The 16,788-nt window shown below is 33.9% G+C and overlaps 2 protein-coding genes across 4 annotated transcripts; one reads left to right on the forward strand and one right to left on the reverse strand.

Annotated features, from left to right (window-relative positions):
- The first annotated feature begins 364 nt into the window (after positions 1 to 364).
- On the forward strand, positions 365 to 3,427 carry LOC129886393 (40S ribosomal protein S20-2-like). 3 transcript variants are annotated; one of them, XM_055961062.1, is made up of 5 exons: positions 365 to 469; positions 549 to 667; positions 1,308 to 1,421; positions 2,559 to 2,718; positions 3,258 to 3,427. In XM_055961062.1, the coding sequence occupies exons 2-4, from the start codon at positions 553 to 555 to the stop codon at positions 2,699 to 2,701; spliced, it is 372 nt and encodes a 123-aa protein (XP_055817037.1). In that variant the 5' UTR covers positions 365 to 469; positions 549 to 552; the 3' UTR covers positions 2,702 to 2,718; positions 3,258 to 3,427. The 3 variants fall into 3 exon arrangements, with proteins under 3 accessions (XP_055817037.1, XP_055817035.1, XP_055817036.1); XM_055961060.1 differs by lacking the exon at positions 3,258 to 3,427 and having other exon boundaries at positions 2,559 to 2,871; XM_055961061.1 differs by lacking the exon at positions 3,258 to 3,427 and having other exon boundaries at positions 375 to 464; positions 546 to 667; positions 2,559 to 2,871.
- Positions 3,428 to 4,456: 1,029 nt separating this feature from the next.
- Positions 4,457 to 12,326, reverse strand: LOC129886394 (uncharacterized). Its single transcript, XM_055961063.1, has 5 exons — positions 12,221 to 12,326; positions 11,998 to 12,078; positions 7,535 to 8,121; positions 5,381 to 5,556; positions 4,457 to 5,301 (listed from the first exon to the last, which is right to left on the reverse strand). Exons 2-5 carry the CDS (start codon positions 12,017 to 12,019, stop codon positions 4,848 to 4,850), a joined length of 1,239 nt encoding a protein of 412 aa, XP_055817038.1. The 5' UTR covers positions 12,020 to 12,078; positions 12,221 to 12,326; the 3' UTR covers positions 4,457 to 4,847.
- Positions 12,327 to 16,788: the final 4,462 nt, after the last annotated feature.

The raw sequence follows: 16,788 nt of genomic DNA on the forward strand, positions 1-16,788 counted from the left end.
TACTTAGCAATCAAATTTATGTCTACAGAGACATAAGTCATTGAACAGCATGAGACATGAATTGTGGAATATTATAATGCAAATATATAAACTTATGTCTCGCAAAAATGTTATTTAACTTGATGAACAAAAATTAAAGAACAATACAAAAAGGATAAAAGTGCAAATGACCCATAATAATGTCCCCGTTAACTTAATGGAACTAATTTCACCTTTATAAATAGTTTTATTTCTTTTTTTTTGTAGATACATTTTAAATGTAGTAGCATAAAGTGGTCATTTGTGCAAATGTCCTAACATATTGGTGCCCAAGTTTGTTAACCCGAACCCGAAAGAAAAAAAATAAAACCCTAGCTAGGTTTCAGATATATAAAGAAGACGGAGTAATTACAGAAGCCTCCTATTGCCAGAAGTTTAAGCACCCGTCTTCGCCGTCGCAGAATTCTGAGCTTTTTCTCTCTACTCTCAGGTAATCTTCACGCACCACTGAAAATTGGGTGTGTGTTTTCTTTGTAGCCTAATGGAAAAAAGGGATTGTTTTTGTGCAGAAAAATGGCAACATATGCAGCAATGAAGCCAACAAAGCCTGGGCTTGAGGAGCCACAGGAGGTGATTCACAAGATTAGGATTACTCTCTCCTCCAAGAATGTTAAGAATCTCGAGAAAGGTAAACCGTTGTGCTCCTTTTATGTATCTGTTTGTTTTCAATGTCGTAATTATGTGATTGTTCTATACACTAGTTCTGTTTATGTGAAACTTGTTTGGATCTGTTAGAAGGGATGCCCTTTGTTGTTATATATTGATTTAGCCCCAATTCACTAGGGTTTAAGTTTTTGGCTAGTGTAGTACTGCTAGTTCAGATATTATAATTTCAGATGCAATGTTCTCTAACTAATCAACTGATGGGGCTGAATTCGTTTGGTGGTCCAAAGAGCAGATTTTGAAGCTTTCTGTAGTTCTGTTTCGATATTGGATAGTTGTTGGTAAAATCATTTGATTGGCCTATGGTTTTACATTTCCTTGTTATGTGTTGTGACTTTATTATATGAGATCATATGACGCCACTATTTGAATTTGTGTCTAGGCTTGAATCAAATGCTGAAAATTGATCTAGTCAATATGTTAAAGATGCAGATTATTAGTTTGTTTACCATGTAGAACCCTATCCTATATACGGTAATGATGATAAAAGTAGATTTTGAGCTTTTGCTTGAAATTTAGTTTATTGTTGTGCTGGTGTTTTTTTGCCTTTTATCCATTACTAAGAAGTATGCTCTTTCTTCTGTGACATGATTTAAAACATGTAGTGTGTGCTGATTTGGTTCGTGGTGCCAAGGATAAGAGGCTCAGGGTGAAGGGACCAGTGAGAATGCCCACAAAGGTCCTTAACATCACCACCAGAAAGTCTCCTTGTGGAGAAGGTACTACCATTCTATACATTTTTTGTTATGTTCTTGAGCTTGTGTTTGATAAAATCTTACCCTTTTTGACAAGTAACATTATGTATTTTATTCCTCTCTGTATTTGCTTAATAATGTATATACCTCGAGATATTTTATTACTGAATCCAATCCAGAGGTTCTTGTATAGAATACAGCTATTTATTGTTCATCTATAAACCTACTAATCATGAAAAGAATTAAGCAGACATTTTAGTTCGAACTGTTTACATTGTATATTTGGAAGATGGTTAGTCTACGTAGACATCTTCCTAGTTCGTAGGTGCTAACCACCACGATGAACAGTGAAAATATAAGTTGAAAGCTTGAGCTGTGTTTGGATCTAATAAACGATTCATATGATATACTTTTTCTCAAGTACATTTGATCCCCAACACAACCATATGTCAGGAACATACAACACTTTGTTAACCCATGCCCACGAGCTACATTTCCATTATGTCTACTCATAATACAATTCAAGGGCTCATTGTTGCCTGTCTTCAATGACGATGTTTACGTTGCTGATTGGTTTTGATTCCCATTACCCTCTAGTTTATTTATTTTAATGCTGATAATCTGTCATAGAGCCCGTTTGGATGTGCTTTAAGTTTGTCAAAACCAACTTAAAACCCCTTTTTAGCTTTGGACGTGTTTGCCTAATGCTTAACTTTAAGCCATAAAGTTCTTAAAGTCGGTCAAAAATGAAAAGTTAGGATTCCTAACTTTTTTTTTCTAAGTTTTAAAGTCATTTTCTTTGACCATGAAAAATACTTTTATATCCCTTATATTTTAACTAAATTCTCAAACTACCCTTTTTATTCTTTTAATCTTAAAATTCACGTCATTTTCCTCATTTAAGCACTTTTATCCAAACACTCAACTGCTTATTTATAAAAATAACTTTCAGCACTTCAAAGTTCTAAAAGCACTTACTTTTTTGAAGCCCATCCAAACGGGCTCTTAGAAGCTAACTTGCAGAATCTACAGAGGTGGTTTGCTTCATAAGATTGATCTGTTGTTTCATCAGTAAAATATTGTGCATTATAGGAGACTTATCTTCTGGAAAGTTATTCTCATCAAAGAGTTTCCTTTCCGTTTTTCCTTCTCTATCCACAGGTACAAATACATGGGACAGATTTGAGCTACGTGTCCACAAGCGGGTGATTGACCTTTTCAGCTCACCAGATGTTGTCAAACAAATCACTTCAATCACCATTGAACCCGGTGTTGAGGTTGAGGTCACTATTGCTGATTCTTAGATCTCCAATGTCCTTAGGTAGATGAGTTACTATTTATATGTTCTGGTATTTTGGTCTGCAGACTTGATGTATTACAAGTTTTTTGGAATTACAATTTTGCTGTTAAAAAATTAGACTTTGATAAAAGCAAAGTGGTTTGTTTAATTAATTGCAACTTTCTTGAATTCCTACATTAGAGTATTATTTGATATTATAAGAAAAATGGTTTCTCTAAGACCTTAAATTTCCCAAATGAGACTCTTAGTGCCAAACGTAGTCTCTCTTCCTTCCCAGGTAGGGAAGGTTGGGGTGGGGTTATGTCTCTATACTGATTATCCTCCCTAGTGAAGCTCATTGTTTATTGTTGTGGTTCCAACAAAGTCGTTGGATAGTGAAGCCTATCTTTGTATAACGGTCATAACCAAATTTGTTGAAAATTTGTGGGATAACAAAATTTCATAGATATGATTACTCCATTTGAGTAAACTCTGAATAAACTGACTGTTTTTTCTAGAACGTATGCTTTTAATCTTGAAACAGGAGTATAGAGACTATAAATTTTAAAATGTACGTGCAGGTTTAGATGCAGCGAAGAAAGCGAGCTCAAGGAACTGAGAGAAAAGTAGAAAGGATAAGTGAAGCTCAAGTAACCTAATATTTAAAAATAATTAATGAATTATTATATGAAATATTTTATAATTATAAATAAATTTTAAAATGTAAAATTAAGTAGATTTAAGTCGGAAATCTGCTATTGCTAAACCACTAAATTAAGATTATTAGCCTCAAACAATTGAATGGCCCTCGGCTGTGATGACACATGCTAAGACAGTTTGAAAAAGACAATACAAAGGTAGAACAAGGCATAACAAACAATAGAGAAAGTGCAATAGACCATACGTACCATAATAATGTGATAAACGAAGTACAAGAAATAATAGGTAGTAGTAATAGAAGAACAAGAAATTATGAGGATAATGCTAATACTCTCTGCCCACGAAGCCTGACCTGCTAGGGAACGAGACAATCCTTCACTACCTTCTATCATTTTATCCTAATTCATGATATTCATGGCTTTCTATCTAATGTCATATCCTTGATAAGTTGAAGTTGTGTCGTGTCTTATGTGACCACATCTATCCGTCAAACAACTAAATAAAATTTAAATATAGATGTTCAAGATGGACATGATATATTTTTGAGGCATACAGTGCAAATAATCCAAGCTGCGAAACATGGATGGCCAACTCTAGGTGTTTAGAGGTGATCATGTGGGAGGGGGCTAAAGTCTGATTAACGCCTCAAAAGATGGGACGAGGCGTTAACCTACTTCAGCCACCGTAATTGCATTTGGAGCATATAGATATTCTTGCTCTCAAGTTGGTTCAGCTTTCCTTCAAAATATTCATAACTGGTTAGGTAAGTGCGTAGAGAGTACCATCTTTACGCGTATAAATGTGTTTCTTCTGGTGCTTTTTCTCAAAAACTATGGAAACACTCTTCATATTCAAGATATGTTAGTGTTTCACATGATTTTTGTTGATTTCACCAGTAAAAGATATGTCGAAATAACAGAATGGGAATAGTAAACGAGTCGTGATAAGCTATGATTTGAAAAGATTTCTAGAGATTACTAAAAAGTTCAACTTGGAATGATTTGAGGCCCAATGGGGCAAAACACTTCCTGGTTCAACAAAAAAATCAAAATTCAGCAAAAAAATAAATTAAAAGAGTGAACAGGCAGGAGTGGGGGTGGTGGAGGGGTAAGTGGAAGAATTATGGGCAAGCAACTTTTGTCATTCCCATTGAATAGCAAATGCTCACACGTTATTTTAACACAATAAAACATGTCCAGGCATGTCAATGCATGCTTCTAACTACACCATTACCCAACTCCATAGAGTTCAATCACTGTCAACAAGTCAGTTTTAAACTGGCTAGATCATTCCATCTTTCGTTCCCTAAGTTGACTGCAGCTCATCAGCATTAACAGGAAACAAAAGGATTTTGATTGAACTATCCATATTTACTTGGTAGGAAGAGAACCTCCACAAGAAAAGTGAAGATTTACTTCCTCAAACAGTCTTTTTGTTTCACTTTTTACATAGAGAGAGAGAGATGTGACGATGATCAAGGCTGAATAAATTACGTCATTTTTTCTGGTCCTTCAGGACAAGGCCCATTCAAAATACTGGCAACAGGCACCTCTAGCAGCAGTCCAATTCCCACACCCGAAGAAGAGATTTCCATGCTTTGGACCTGGTTTTCGGAACATCCCTTTGCTGCTCCTTACTCCACAGAAACAGTAGGGCTGATTTTGCAATACTGGAGAAGGCACGTCTCTCATCTTTTGAGGTTGATAAGAGGGAAATGATGGGTGATCTGGGGGCAGCTTCCATGTAAGGGGTTCATCATTAGATTGATACATAAGAGAATCGGTGATAGAGAATCTAAAACCCTTGTGCATGAGAAAAGCAAGCAAGCGGGCTGTATTTTTGGCATCATCCAGACCACAGTGAGCACGGCCCTGCCATGCTAGGCCAGCCATTTGGACTGCATCTTTCAAATTGCACCTCGCGCCACCAAAAACCTCTCCGAAAGGAACCTTCAAGTTGATCCAACTGGAAGATATTTCTAAGGTTAACTCAAAGAAAAAGTGCTCATATTTAGAACAAAGATAAAATAAGAATACAAACCTACCGGTTGAAATAAGGAGGCTTCCTGATCTTTTTGTATCGGCATTCTGATTCCAACATCACACGGCAATCCCAACTGGACCATGTGACAACTGCAAAGTTGGTATTCTTTATCCCTTTCTTCTCAAGCCACTTGTCATGCCTAAGGAGCGCTTCACTTAGAGTAACACCTCTGTCAACCTGTCAAAGGAAGAAAAAAAAAATTGCATGGCTCAGCTGCTACAACAATAAACCCACACAAAGCAGCAACAGACTACCAATACTCACAAGACAGGTCAAATCTACTCAAGAAAAAGGATACTCCAGACTACAAGCCCGTCCTTAAAAATGTAGCATTCTTTCATGGTGTTGTCAAGAGCAAAATGTGCAGAAAGCTTTTGGGGTTTCAAGCAGAAAAACAATGATTGGGATTAGCTTAAGAGCAATTCAACTGAGTGCTTTAAGGGAAGGTGCAAATGAAGAACAATATGAGAAATATATAATGCCCCCCAAAAAAAGAACTACAAACACGAATAGAAGAAGTTCAAGGTAAAAAACTGTAATTAAGTAAAATATATGAAGTGAAAACCATGCCATTGAAGTTCAAAACCCATTTTAAATTTCTGATTCAGATGCACAAATGTAGTTTAAAATTTCTCATTCAGATTTAGCGACTAAGTTTCTTATATTCAATTTCTTTATTTTTTAGAATTAGTACTGTTTTCTTATATTAAATTTCTTTTTCCTATTTCTAAATAGCAGTCTTTAGAAGTCTAAACTAAGAAAGACTTACGAACCACTTAGGAAGGATAAGAGCTGTAGCTAGTATACTAATATATTGCATAATGTTTACATAGCAATGAATGATTTTATCAGAGATATTTATAGTTTAGTGCCGCCCATTTCAGGACAAAGTAATATGCATCATTGTTTAACCTTGTTCTTTTTGAAATGTAGTTGGTACACTAGTTTTTGGTAAGGCGCATGCCTTACTGCCATTGTTGAACCGCTGCCTAAGTTAAGAGACGCATCCAATCCTGCACTACACATCGCTTCAGGGCTTTGGTGACACTGATTTGTTAATGTTCAAAGATCTCGAACCCTAGTGGAGCATTCCTAACTCATTTCTATGGTGGACAAGGGTTTTCTCACGACTCCCTCTAAATCTTTTCTATTAAAGAAAAATAGGGACCATACCCGCTTGAGAAATGTGTTCGAAACCAAGATCGAAATACTTAGTTGGATAAGAACAAAAAATGCCTAGCAATGGAAGAAATGTTATCACCATTAATTCAAGAAAGATTAGGATTTCTCATAGGAGTTTGGACTTATCCACCTCATCTTACAAACTCATCTTTTTAAAACCCAATTACATTAATCTCTTTAATGGTGATCAGTAAATTTGGTAATCACAAGAACATAGAGATACTGAAGGTTCTATGAAGAGACAAATCTTCCTGTATAGTCTAAAACCATGAAGGAGCTTCTTCACATCAGCAGGGAGAGCAAGTTGGCATGAAAAAGTTAAAGGTAGATCATTTGCATACATAAATGAAACAATATGCCAAGTATCCATAAAATATATATAGGCAGCAAGATTTAATCATTTCTCATATAACTAGCTATATGGAGGAAATATCTCAAACCACATGGTAGCCATTTCAAACTTTTCAGATAATTGCAGCATACATACAGCACAGGAGATAAAGTAATTACACAAGCCTGTAAAAAATCTTACTCAGTTTTCAGTGTTGTTTATAACTCGTTTAATACTAATATAGCTAGAAAAGGAAAGGAAGAGCAGATGAATAACATTTACTGCTAGCAGAGAGTTTCCAACTTCAATCCATCAAATTAAGTCAATCTTCATATGTGGAAGGGTTGTACGATACATAGATCTTTTTTTGATCGGTAAAGGATATACATTAAGACACATATATCAATATATGCATATCAAAGGTTCTTCCATTATTATTATTATTATTATTACTATTATCATTATTATTTTATAAGTAATAAGAAGTAAAAGATTTTATAATTTTTTGCACTAAGCCAGTGCATCAGGCATAATTCCAGATTGTGCAATTTCTCATATCCAAGGTTCTTCCATTATTAATTGCAACTCTCATCTTAAGACGAAATCTAATAATTGGTAGGAAATCAAACACTTGCAACCAACCTGAATTTGCTGGATACCAGTCAGATCCTTGCAGAAATCACTCAGTTGTTGATTGCATGTTGGCCTCACGTAAGTTTGAAAACAAGCCTCCAGCTGGCCAGTTGTGCTACTCACTATTACTGATGGAAACTCGATTATCTCCTGAGGGTGAGGATTCTTTTCTTTATCACATGTTGCCTCAAAGTCGATAACAACAAAATACTGGAAATCTTGGAACTGATAATCATACTGATAATTTTGAGGGAACATGTTTAATAGGCTATAATGGTAGTGATTATCTATTGAATATGGATAGGGCTGGCTTTCAATAGCATTCACGGAGCGCAGATGCATATTTGAGTTAGGATAAAAGGCAGACCATAAACCAAAACCATGCTGATAGACAGTGTGGCTCGGAGATTCTTTTGAAGACTCAATTGGTTCACCACGCAAAGTGCAGTCCAAGCTATCCCCACCTGGATGAATATAGGTGCCATCACTAGGCTCTGGTAAAACTTTGACCGCAGTTCTACTGTAGTGCAGATTATGGGGATAGCCTGCACTCTGAAGGCATCTTACAGATGCCTCACAATTTGTATGCATAGTATCTGCAGTCCAAGGATAAACAACAAACACATCAGAGAGGTACTAATGAAAGTGTTCCACAAACATGAATACATCAAAATCCCAAAGTACATAATTTCCACAAACTCAATAAACCCAAAAGAAATTTTAAAACAAATATGACAACACTGGCTGATAACATAGGACCAGAATATTAAATCTCATTGCAGCTCGTGAGTTATTTGATGTATGGTACTTGGCTAAACAAAAATCTGCTGAAAAATCAGATAACCAAAGAGGCCTTTCCAAAATTCCAGTTAAATGTTAATGCAGATCTGAAGCTTTTCTCCCTTAAGATAGCAGCCCAAACCACCTATTCATGGCAATCAAACTACTTTTCTAATGAACTAGTCTATAACTCGAATACACAAGGGCCAAGCAAAGCTCGGGCTTTTGTTTGTTTTTGTATTAAGTTAAGATCTCTAGATTTTAAGAGGATACACCAGTACAGCAACGCGTTTTGCATACAGCAGAGAGTAGGCTGTATTCTTTATTTTACCTTTTATCACATGAAAAAAAGAACTTTCTTTCTAATGCTAGGTATTGCTGTCAGGAAATTTGTTCTTTTTCTTTTTTTAATGAGGTAAAATAGTTCTATACAAAATATGGTTCAATACAAAACACCCTTCTTCAGATTGCTGTCAGGAAACATTTCCTTATCAGACGTCAAATCGTAGGTTCAAGACCCCAAGTTTCCAGTAGAGATACGAAAGCCAATGGGGCTGTTTTACAAATAAAAGATATTCAGAGTTCTAGCAGAGCCTCACAATTCACTCAATAGATTGAGTTGCTTTGTGCCACTCAAGCTACTAAACCTCAATAGATCTTTTGACAGGAAGATCGTATTATTAGTGGTTACACTAAATGCAGTAGTAATCTAGAGATACTTTCCTTCTGCTGTAGTTTTTCTGCCCAGATTGACCTCTCAAAAAAGCATTTCCACAAAAAAACAAAGCTTTGTTCACACAGAACAAAAAGGCGAAAAAAGACAATCAGTTCTGTAATTTAAAAACTAAAAAGGGGATATTGTAATATTTGTGATTATTCAAGTCTCAAGCTTAGTTTGACTCCCACATATTAAATAAGAATCTAATTCTGGCAACACTTACTTTACTCTGAGGATAGATAATAGTACTCAAATAGTCATAGAGTCGAAGGAGTGAACATCAAGTGTTATAATTGCAGAACTGAACACGAGTTTTATTCCTCATACTTAATACACATGTAAATCATCAATCACTATCAACTACCCCAAAAGAGAAGCCGGCATGGCATTAAGAAGTCTTTCGGGAGACAAATTCAAAAGAGAAGCCCGCATGGCATCAAGAAGTCTCTTGGGAGACAGTTTTATAAGATCAGAATTTTCCAAGAGATTTAAAGCTTATTCAGTGGTCCTACTTATAAAAAAAATAGCTTATTAACTGGGCCTCTTTCTGTGAGAAGACAGGTGATTGGTGTATTATTAGAAACACAAGTAAACTTTAGCATTTACTACAAAATTCAAAAAAAGAAAGGGATCACTTCTGACTAATTACTTGCAGCAAGCTGAGATTAGAATATTACTAGCAGATATCCAATAAAATGAGTTGTTTTAGAAAATGAAAATTTTACATCTGAAGCTTCTTTTCAACAGTTTGTTGCCAAATAACAAACACACTTTCAACTATAGTGGCCAGTGGGGATCAGTGGACTCTTCCTTTTCTGATTTCCCCGGATCTACCTTGTCCAAACAACCATACATGTAAAGGAAGTCCCTTCTTGACTGCATACACATTGCTAAACAGGTCCTACTTCCCATTTCAGTCCCAAAGTGTTTATGTCCATGTACCCATTCATGGTAGTGGTACTGAAAATTAAGAAAAGAAAGTTTTGCTTAGTACCCATGTCTTTGTATGGGCATGGAATGACGGAGTGTACAGGTAGCTTACGAATGTGTTCACAATTTTATGTTCATCTTGGCTTGAGCTCCTGGTATTAAATACTTGGATTTGCTACTGCAAAAGAGAACTATTGAGAGTGTTATAATGTCTACATATGTCTAATCAAGGCAGCAGCTCACGGATTCAGCCCTAGTATGACTATGACCTTAGAGTGTCTCTTTAAAATTAAAAGAGTATTAGATGGTAACTTCAAAAAGTATGGAGAACTATCAGGCCCCTATGGGCCAACCTAGGGAGGAATATAACCTACCAAGTGGGCAATGGTAGGAAAATCCTTTTCTGGAAGGACAACTGGGCTGGACAAGGCCCATTACAGGAGACTTTCCCCAGCCTTTTCAATATATGCACCAACCAGGATATCACAATGGAAGAAATCTGGTCAGCTCAGGGATGGAACCTAATTTTCAGAAGACAGTTGAATGATTGGGAGGTGGAAAGAACTGCTGCTTTTCTTGGTAGAATAGGGACCTTCACAGGGACAACCAATAAACCTGATACCATCAGATGGAGATACAACATAGATGGACAACTCTCAGTCAACAGAGTGTATAACAGAGGCTAAACAGAGCTGACAGGAAGAAGCAGAGGACCCTGTAAACTACTTGGAAAAGCATGACCCCACAAAGGTGACATGCTTCACTTGGCTGGTGGAGAGAAAGGCATGCCTCACTCATGCAAAACCAATTAGTTGGGAGTATAAATTTGTCACGTCAGTAAGGTTAATGTTAGGAACTATGTTTACTAGGAGTCTTTTAGTCATTTGAGATTTATATGCCAATAGAATATTCCGAGAACTTCTAGTACTTTTTCTTTTTATTTTTACTCTACATATATTTGGTCTGAAATAAGCTTAAATTGAGCAATATGGTCAGCAAGCATTCATATAGCCGACCCCAAATTGTTTGGGACCAAAGCATAGGTGTTTGTTGCTTTTTATCACGCTTTGCTCTCTTGCAGAAGCGGGTAGTGGAATTAGTAGTTTTATTATTACTCCAACCATTGACAACAGAATAACCTAGCCAAATAACAACTTTAGTACAGAATAGTATCTCTAAAACTAAAGTACCAATGCTGCTCTTTGACAGGTTAGGAAGAACTAATATATTCATTCAAACTTCAAATTCAACTACCACCAAGACTTCAGTTCTAAGTTACAACATAAACTCCCCTTTTGATGAGGAGGAATCCAAATTCCATAACCTAAAAACAAATTTAACCCCCATCCCACCAAATAATCACGCCCTCAGTAAGTGATGTCTACCCAAGTGTATCGCCTAGCGGTCAATGAAGTGGATGTGACCCTAGGAGACTAGGGTCAAACCTCGTGAGAGACAAAAGAGAACTGGTGACTTATTCTTTGTGCTTAAATCTTAGTTGGAAGCATTACTCGATATCTGAACTGGTGGGAGGTAGCAAGTACCGGTGGAATAGTGGTAGGAGGTAACCAGGTACGTGGAATAGTCGAGATGCGTGCAAGATTGCTCAGCCACTACCATTATTAACAAAAACTGCTTACCAATTATTCAATCGTAAGGTCTTCCTAGTCTTCCCCTTATTATAAATAATGGGGAGGGATTACAAGGTGGGGAGCCGAACCCTCACCGCGATGGTGAGAATTCAGGTAGCTAACCAGAGCTACTAAGATTTCCATGTATTATATTAATGAAAAAGAAAACAAAAAATTAGAGAACATCAATAGCACTAGATGATCAAAAACTCACTCTCACATCTATTCACAATCAAAAACCACTGTGAACAATCAAACCTTTTGTCATTACATTCAAAAAATTACACATCAACCCACAATTCAATTCTACCCCACAATTTCTAAAAAATTTCTAGATCCCACCGCCACAATTTCCACACACAAACCATATAAAAAAACAAATACCCATATCAAAAAAAAATAAAAAATCATACCTTTATGCTCTACGGCGATCATGATCTCCTGAATAATTAAGATCCACAAGAAAGTACATCAGATCTCCTTCCACAAATTTCCTACACAAAACACACATAGCATTCACTGACCAAAATTCACAAAAAATAAAATAATTTTTTTTTTGCATCTGTTGGCGAGCGCATACATAGATATAAATACATAGAAATAAAAAAATTAAAAGTTATCAGAGAAATCGAAAACCTTCAGCCCCTTTGTGATCTGAGTTTCGCACAAGGAAGAAGAAAGGGAAGAAGTAGGTTATACTTGCTACTTTGCATTTATTATTAGTAAATTATTTAAGTTTTACTTACTTTTTAGCACAAGTAACTTATTAATCTCTTTATTACTATAAAATATAATTTTTTTATTACTAACATAAATAAATATTTAACACGTGTGTTGTATTGACGCACGTGCTAGATTTTGCTAACAAACAAAGGGTGTCCACAAAATAAGATATATAATAGTATATTGGGTTGGGATATTTTAACAAAGAACATAGAAAATATCAAGACATTTTTTTTTTGGTTCAATTAAACATATTTTTTACATTGGTCAAAAGGACAAACAATAGTAATTTTTTTTTCCACCCGGTATTCATTAACCCAATAAAATTAAAATTTGATTAATAGTAATATTAGTACTAAATTATAAGGAAAGTATAGCGTATTTAACAAAATTGATTTTTATTTTTACGAAATAAAGTATATTTTTTTCTTTAACCAATTCTTTTCTCGGAGAAAAAGGTTTTGGAGCTCTATATTAGGATAATCTTTTCACATATTTATATTTTTTGTGAATAAGATTTATAAATGTAGTCAAATCTCTAATATGCATACAATCATCTTCAACTTATTTCTTTGTTTCTAAAATATTTAAAATAAGAAAAATTATTATTTTTCTTTGCTAATTTAAAATAACACTGTATATCAATTAATATGTTATTTTTTTACATTTTTTAATGTTATATGAATATTGAATAACCAAGAAAAATATTTTTTTCTTTTATGACTTTATTGTGTTGCAATTGTTAATGTCAAATTCGATTTTTGTGCTTAAGTTTTGTATTAAATATCACAAAAAAATTATTGCAAGAATGAGATCATTTTATTTGGTTTCTTTGAGTATTTAATGATGCATCCAGTTTAATAACTCTTCAATTAATTGAGATATAATAAATGAACTTCAGTTTGCATAAAATAAGAAATAAATTCTATATAAAAATATATGTTTTTTTAGTTAGTATATTTCGAAAACAACTTATCTTATGAGTATAGATAAAATCTACGTGCATATCATCCTTCTTAGATTCATCTTAAAATTACATTAGATATGTTATTATTATATAAAAATATTGTAAAACAAAAACGATTTAGCATTTGAAAGGGGTCCAAATAAATTTCCTTCATTAAAATATTATATTATAAAAATAGGATAAAATAATTTATTTTTTGCATATACAAAAACTGTTGAATGTCCATAATATTTTTTAAAAAAATTGAATCCCCGTTTGGAATTCCTAGCTCTTTCATTATTACCCATCTCGACTATGCCTGAAAAATCAAAGTACCTATAAAACGTTATATATATGTATTGTATACATAGAATCTCACTTAATAATAAGGGGAGGTTATAAGTTACTTTGACCGACCTGATCAATAAAGAATTAGATCTTTGGAGGTTGGATTGGGTTGGGGAGAGGGGGGGGGGGGAGTTTACGTATCACAGATGCTTTCTGAAATGATATAGTCTAGCAGACAATCACTAGGGATGGCAAATGGGGTGGTTCGGAATGGGTCAAATCCGTATAAAATTACAAAGGTTTTGATTCACCCCGCCTCACATAGCAAATTTTTTAAATTTTGGATCCCCTCTGCCCAATGTAAATTCACCCCGCATAAATTTATCCAGCATAAATCTACCTTGCATAACTCGCACCGTATAGTTTGCTTTCTTTTTTTCTTACGACCTTTTTACCACTTATTTTGTTCTGATTTTTTTTTATAAACTTAATATGTTAGAAAAGATTAGCTAAAACTTTGCAATATAAAATCAATTACAATATAATAAATATTTTTAATACTTTTTAATTTTTTTTGGCATTTCACATACAAAATCCTCCAAAATTTTCAATTTTCAGCCTCAAATTAACTAACAAATAAGATTCAGTAGATTATTTTTTTCTTTTCAAAAAGCAGAAATAGTGGTAAAATCAATCTTATAATGGCCAACACATAGATCTGAAAAAACGACGACAAAGATTCAGTTAACATTTATAAACTTGCAATTGGCTCTACCTTGCACCAATTCAAAAAAAATAATATTTTAACCCACTCCGTTTTGCATAATCTAAAACTTGCAACGCCCCATTGTCATCCATAGCAATGACTCAAATACTATCAACTCCGAGATTAGAAAAAATACATTTAATCTTGCTCATTAAATATTCATGATTTTTCACTCAAATAACCGTTGAAAAGTGTGTAGGGTAAGAGAGTCAATTAATATATTCTATCATATTTCACGTAAATACTAAAATGCATTCTACTCCATGCTTTGTGAAAGGCAACCATGCTACTTCGTTTTTCAGTAATTTGTGGACGGAATAAGAACTTCTCTCTTATATTATATAGTTCTTCAATTATTACTTTGTTTTCAAATTTTCCGCTTCAATCATATAATTAAGAATTTTATATCATTTGAATTAATTATGTTATTATAGAACTCTGTCAAATAAATTTAACTTATTTTTCTAATTAACGATTTGTTGGCTAAACAAATACATTTGCCCTTCCTATCTCAACAAATACATCAATTGAATTTTGTGAAACTTTTTATTACTATTCAAAAATACTGTTTTGTTTTTAAAAATTAGGTCAAACATCTCAAATTTCGAGAAGGGAAAAATGACAAATATATCCCCTAAACTTTTAAAAATGGTATGTATATATTCTCCATTATACGTTAAGGTTGTATATATTCTTATCGTCATATTTTTAGCTCATAAATATCCTCAAGACAAACAGACAAACACGTGGCATCATCTCAATAAAATCATATAGTTGCAAACGGTCCACATGACAGGTGAACGGCTCATGTTCACCTTTTTATGTTCCGAAAATTTCAGGGGAATACAATCCAACCTTAATTATCATTTCATTATGAGAATAAGCAACACGAGAGAATTTTTGAAGAATCGTTTCTTCTTCAACTTGTAGCCACGTGAATTCTCAATTACTTTTGCATCACATTTGGATCGAAATGGTCAACCGGTCATATCAACTGATCTTTATTTTAGTAAACTTCTGATTTACTTTTGTATGTGATTTCATCACAATGCCCATTTTAGTATAAAACAAATAGGAGGAAAAGATGGGTAACCTTTTACGTAAATATTTACAATCTGCTTCGGTTGTAGTAATCTGAAGATATTAAATCTTCTTATAATTTATAATCTCAATAAAATAAATTTCCTTTTTAAAATTCCTCCAAAACTTAAAAAGTTTCTTTTGAGACTTAATACCACCCCATATTATTCCTCCAATAGCAACACAATAGCTCTTTTGGAGCTTACAATTAATTTTGTAGATTATCACATATTTCATGACACCATATGTATGGTGAACATCTCCTTCAAGGAGAAAATTATATAATTATTGTTATACTTTTGTCGTACCATAGGTACACAATCAATGATAAATTTGTGTTGTCACACAATAATATTATTTTGGTCATGGCCACAACCTTTATAGACAAGAATTATTTCTTTCTTTTACCCTTTCGGTAGTTTAAAACATACCATAATATTTATGACATACAGAAAATACACGACTAATGACCTTTTATGACAAAATAAAACTTATTTATTTTTCTCAAACCTTCCATACAGGTGAGTTGTGGCATTTATCCAGACATACATGAGTATGTCCTTATTGATAAAAAAAATTTATCACATCTTGACACATTCACTTTCACGAATGATTGAACACCCACAATGTTTATCGCAAGTCACATTCTCTTCAAGAAATGGATAATAATGTTATGTATGTGCTTCATAAATTTACAGTGTGTGCTTCATACGTCAATTCGTCATGCCTTTGAAGTTTATCATATTTACATGATATACCTCAACATCATTCTGAAAGGTAAGTGCATCACCACTTTATTTTTCTTTTTTTTTTATGGAGGATTTATAAACTTACCAAATTATTAGGTCGCACAACAACCGCATGCTTAATACATTTCAAACCAAATTGATGATAATTATTACCTTCACCCTTTTAAGTACTATTTTGAGAACCCATACTGTTCTTCCTCATCACAATGATGACCATTAAAATTTTACCACACCCATATTCATATATTCAACCATTTGTCATCTTTCAAACATATTATACACTACTACAACATTCTCATAAGAGAATGAAGCAAATCAATTGGACAGGTTAATGACTTTTCATCGAAATCACATTATTCTACCTTAGTCATCATTATATTATCACTATGATGCATTAGGACTTAAATCCAACGTCTTACCCATATAAATGTGTCTTAAGGCATAAATTGATGAGATATGAATCCAACATCTTATCATCATGATACATCGAAACTTTAATCCGATGTCTTATTTTTTTTTATGTGATAAAACTTAATTCCATCGTCTTACCCTCAATCAATTAATGACATAATTAATCAGAATATAACGAGATCCTCGAGGCTTTAAAAATTAATAGTAACAGAAAATAAGTATCACAAATTAAACATAGAGA

The sequence above is a fragment of the Solanum dulcamara genome, chromosome 4 (genome assembly GCF_947179165.1).
Source record: "Solanum dulcamara chromosome 4, daSolDulc1.2, whole genome shotgun sequence".
Classification (NCBI taxonomy): Eukaryota; Viridiplantae; Streptophyta; class Magnoliopsida; order Solanales; family Solanaceae; genus Solanum; species Solanum dulcamara.

Excerpts from the sequence above, each read along its gene's own strand:
- LOC129886394 (XM_055961063.1), bottom strand. The coding sequence starts at position 12,019 with ATGATCGCCGTAGAGCATAAAG. Across the intron at positions 8,122-11,997 it reads GATCGCCGTAGAGCATAAAG|ATACTATGCATACAAATTGT; the intron begins GTATGATTTTTT and ends CTTGGACTGCAG. Across the intron at positions 5,302-5,380 it reads AAGCCTCCTTATTTCAACCG|TTGGATCAACTTGAAGGTTC; the intron begins GTAGGTTTGTAT and ends AATATCTTCCAG.
- LOC129886393 (XM_055961062.1), top strand. The coding sequence starts at position 553 with ATGGCAACATATGCAGCAATGAAGCCAACAAAGCCTGGGCTTGAGGAG. Across the intron at positions 668-1,307 it reads TGTTAAGAATCTCGAGAAAG|TGTGTGCTGATTTGGTTCGT; the intron begins GTAAACCGTTGT and ends TAAAACATGTAG. Across the intron at positions 1,422-2,558 it reads AAAGTCTCCTTGTGGAGAAG|GTACAAATACATGGGACAGA; the intron begins GTACTACCATTC and ends CTCTATCCACAG.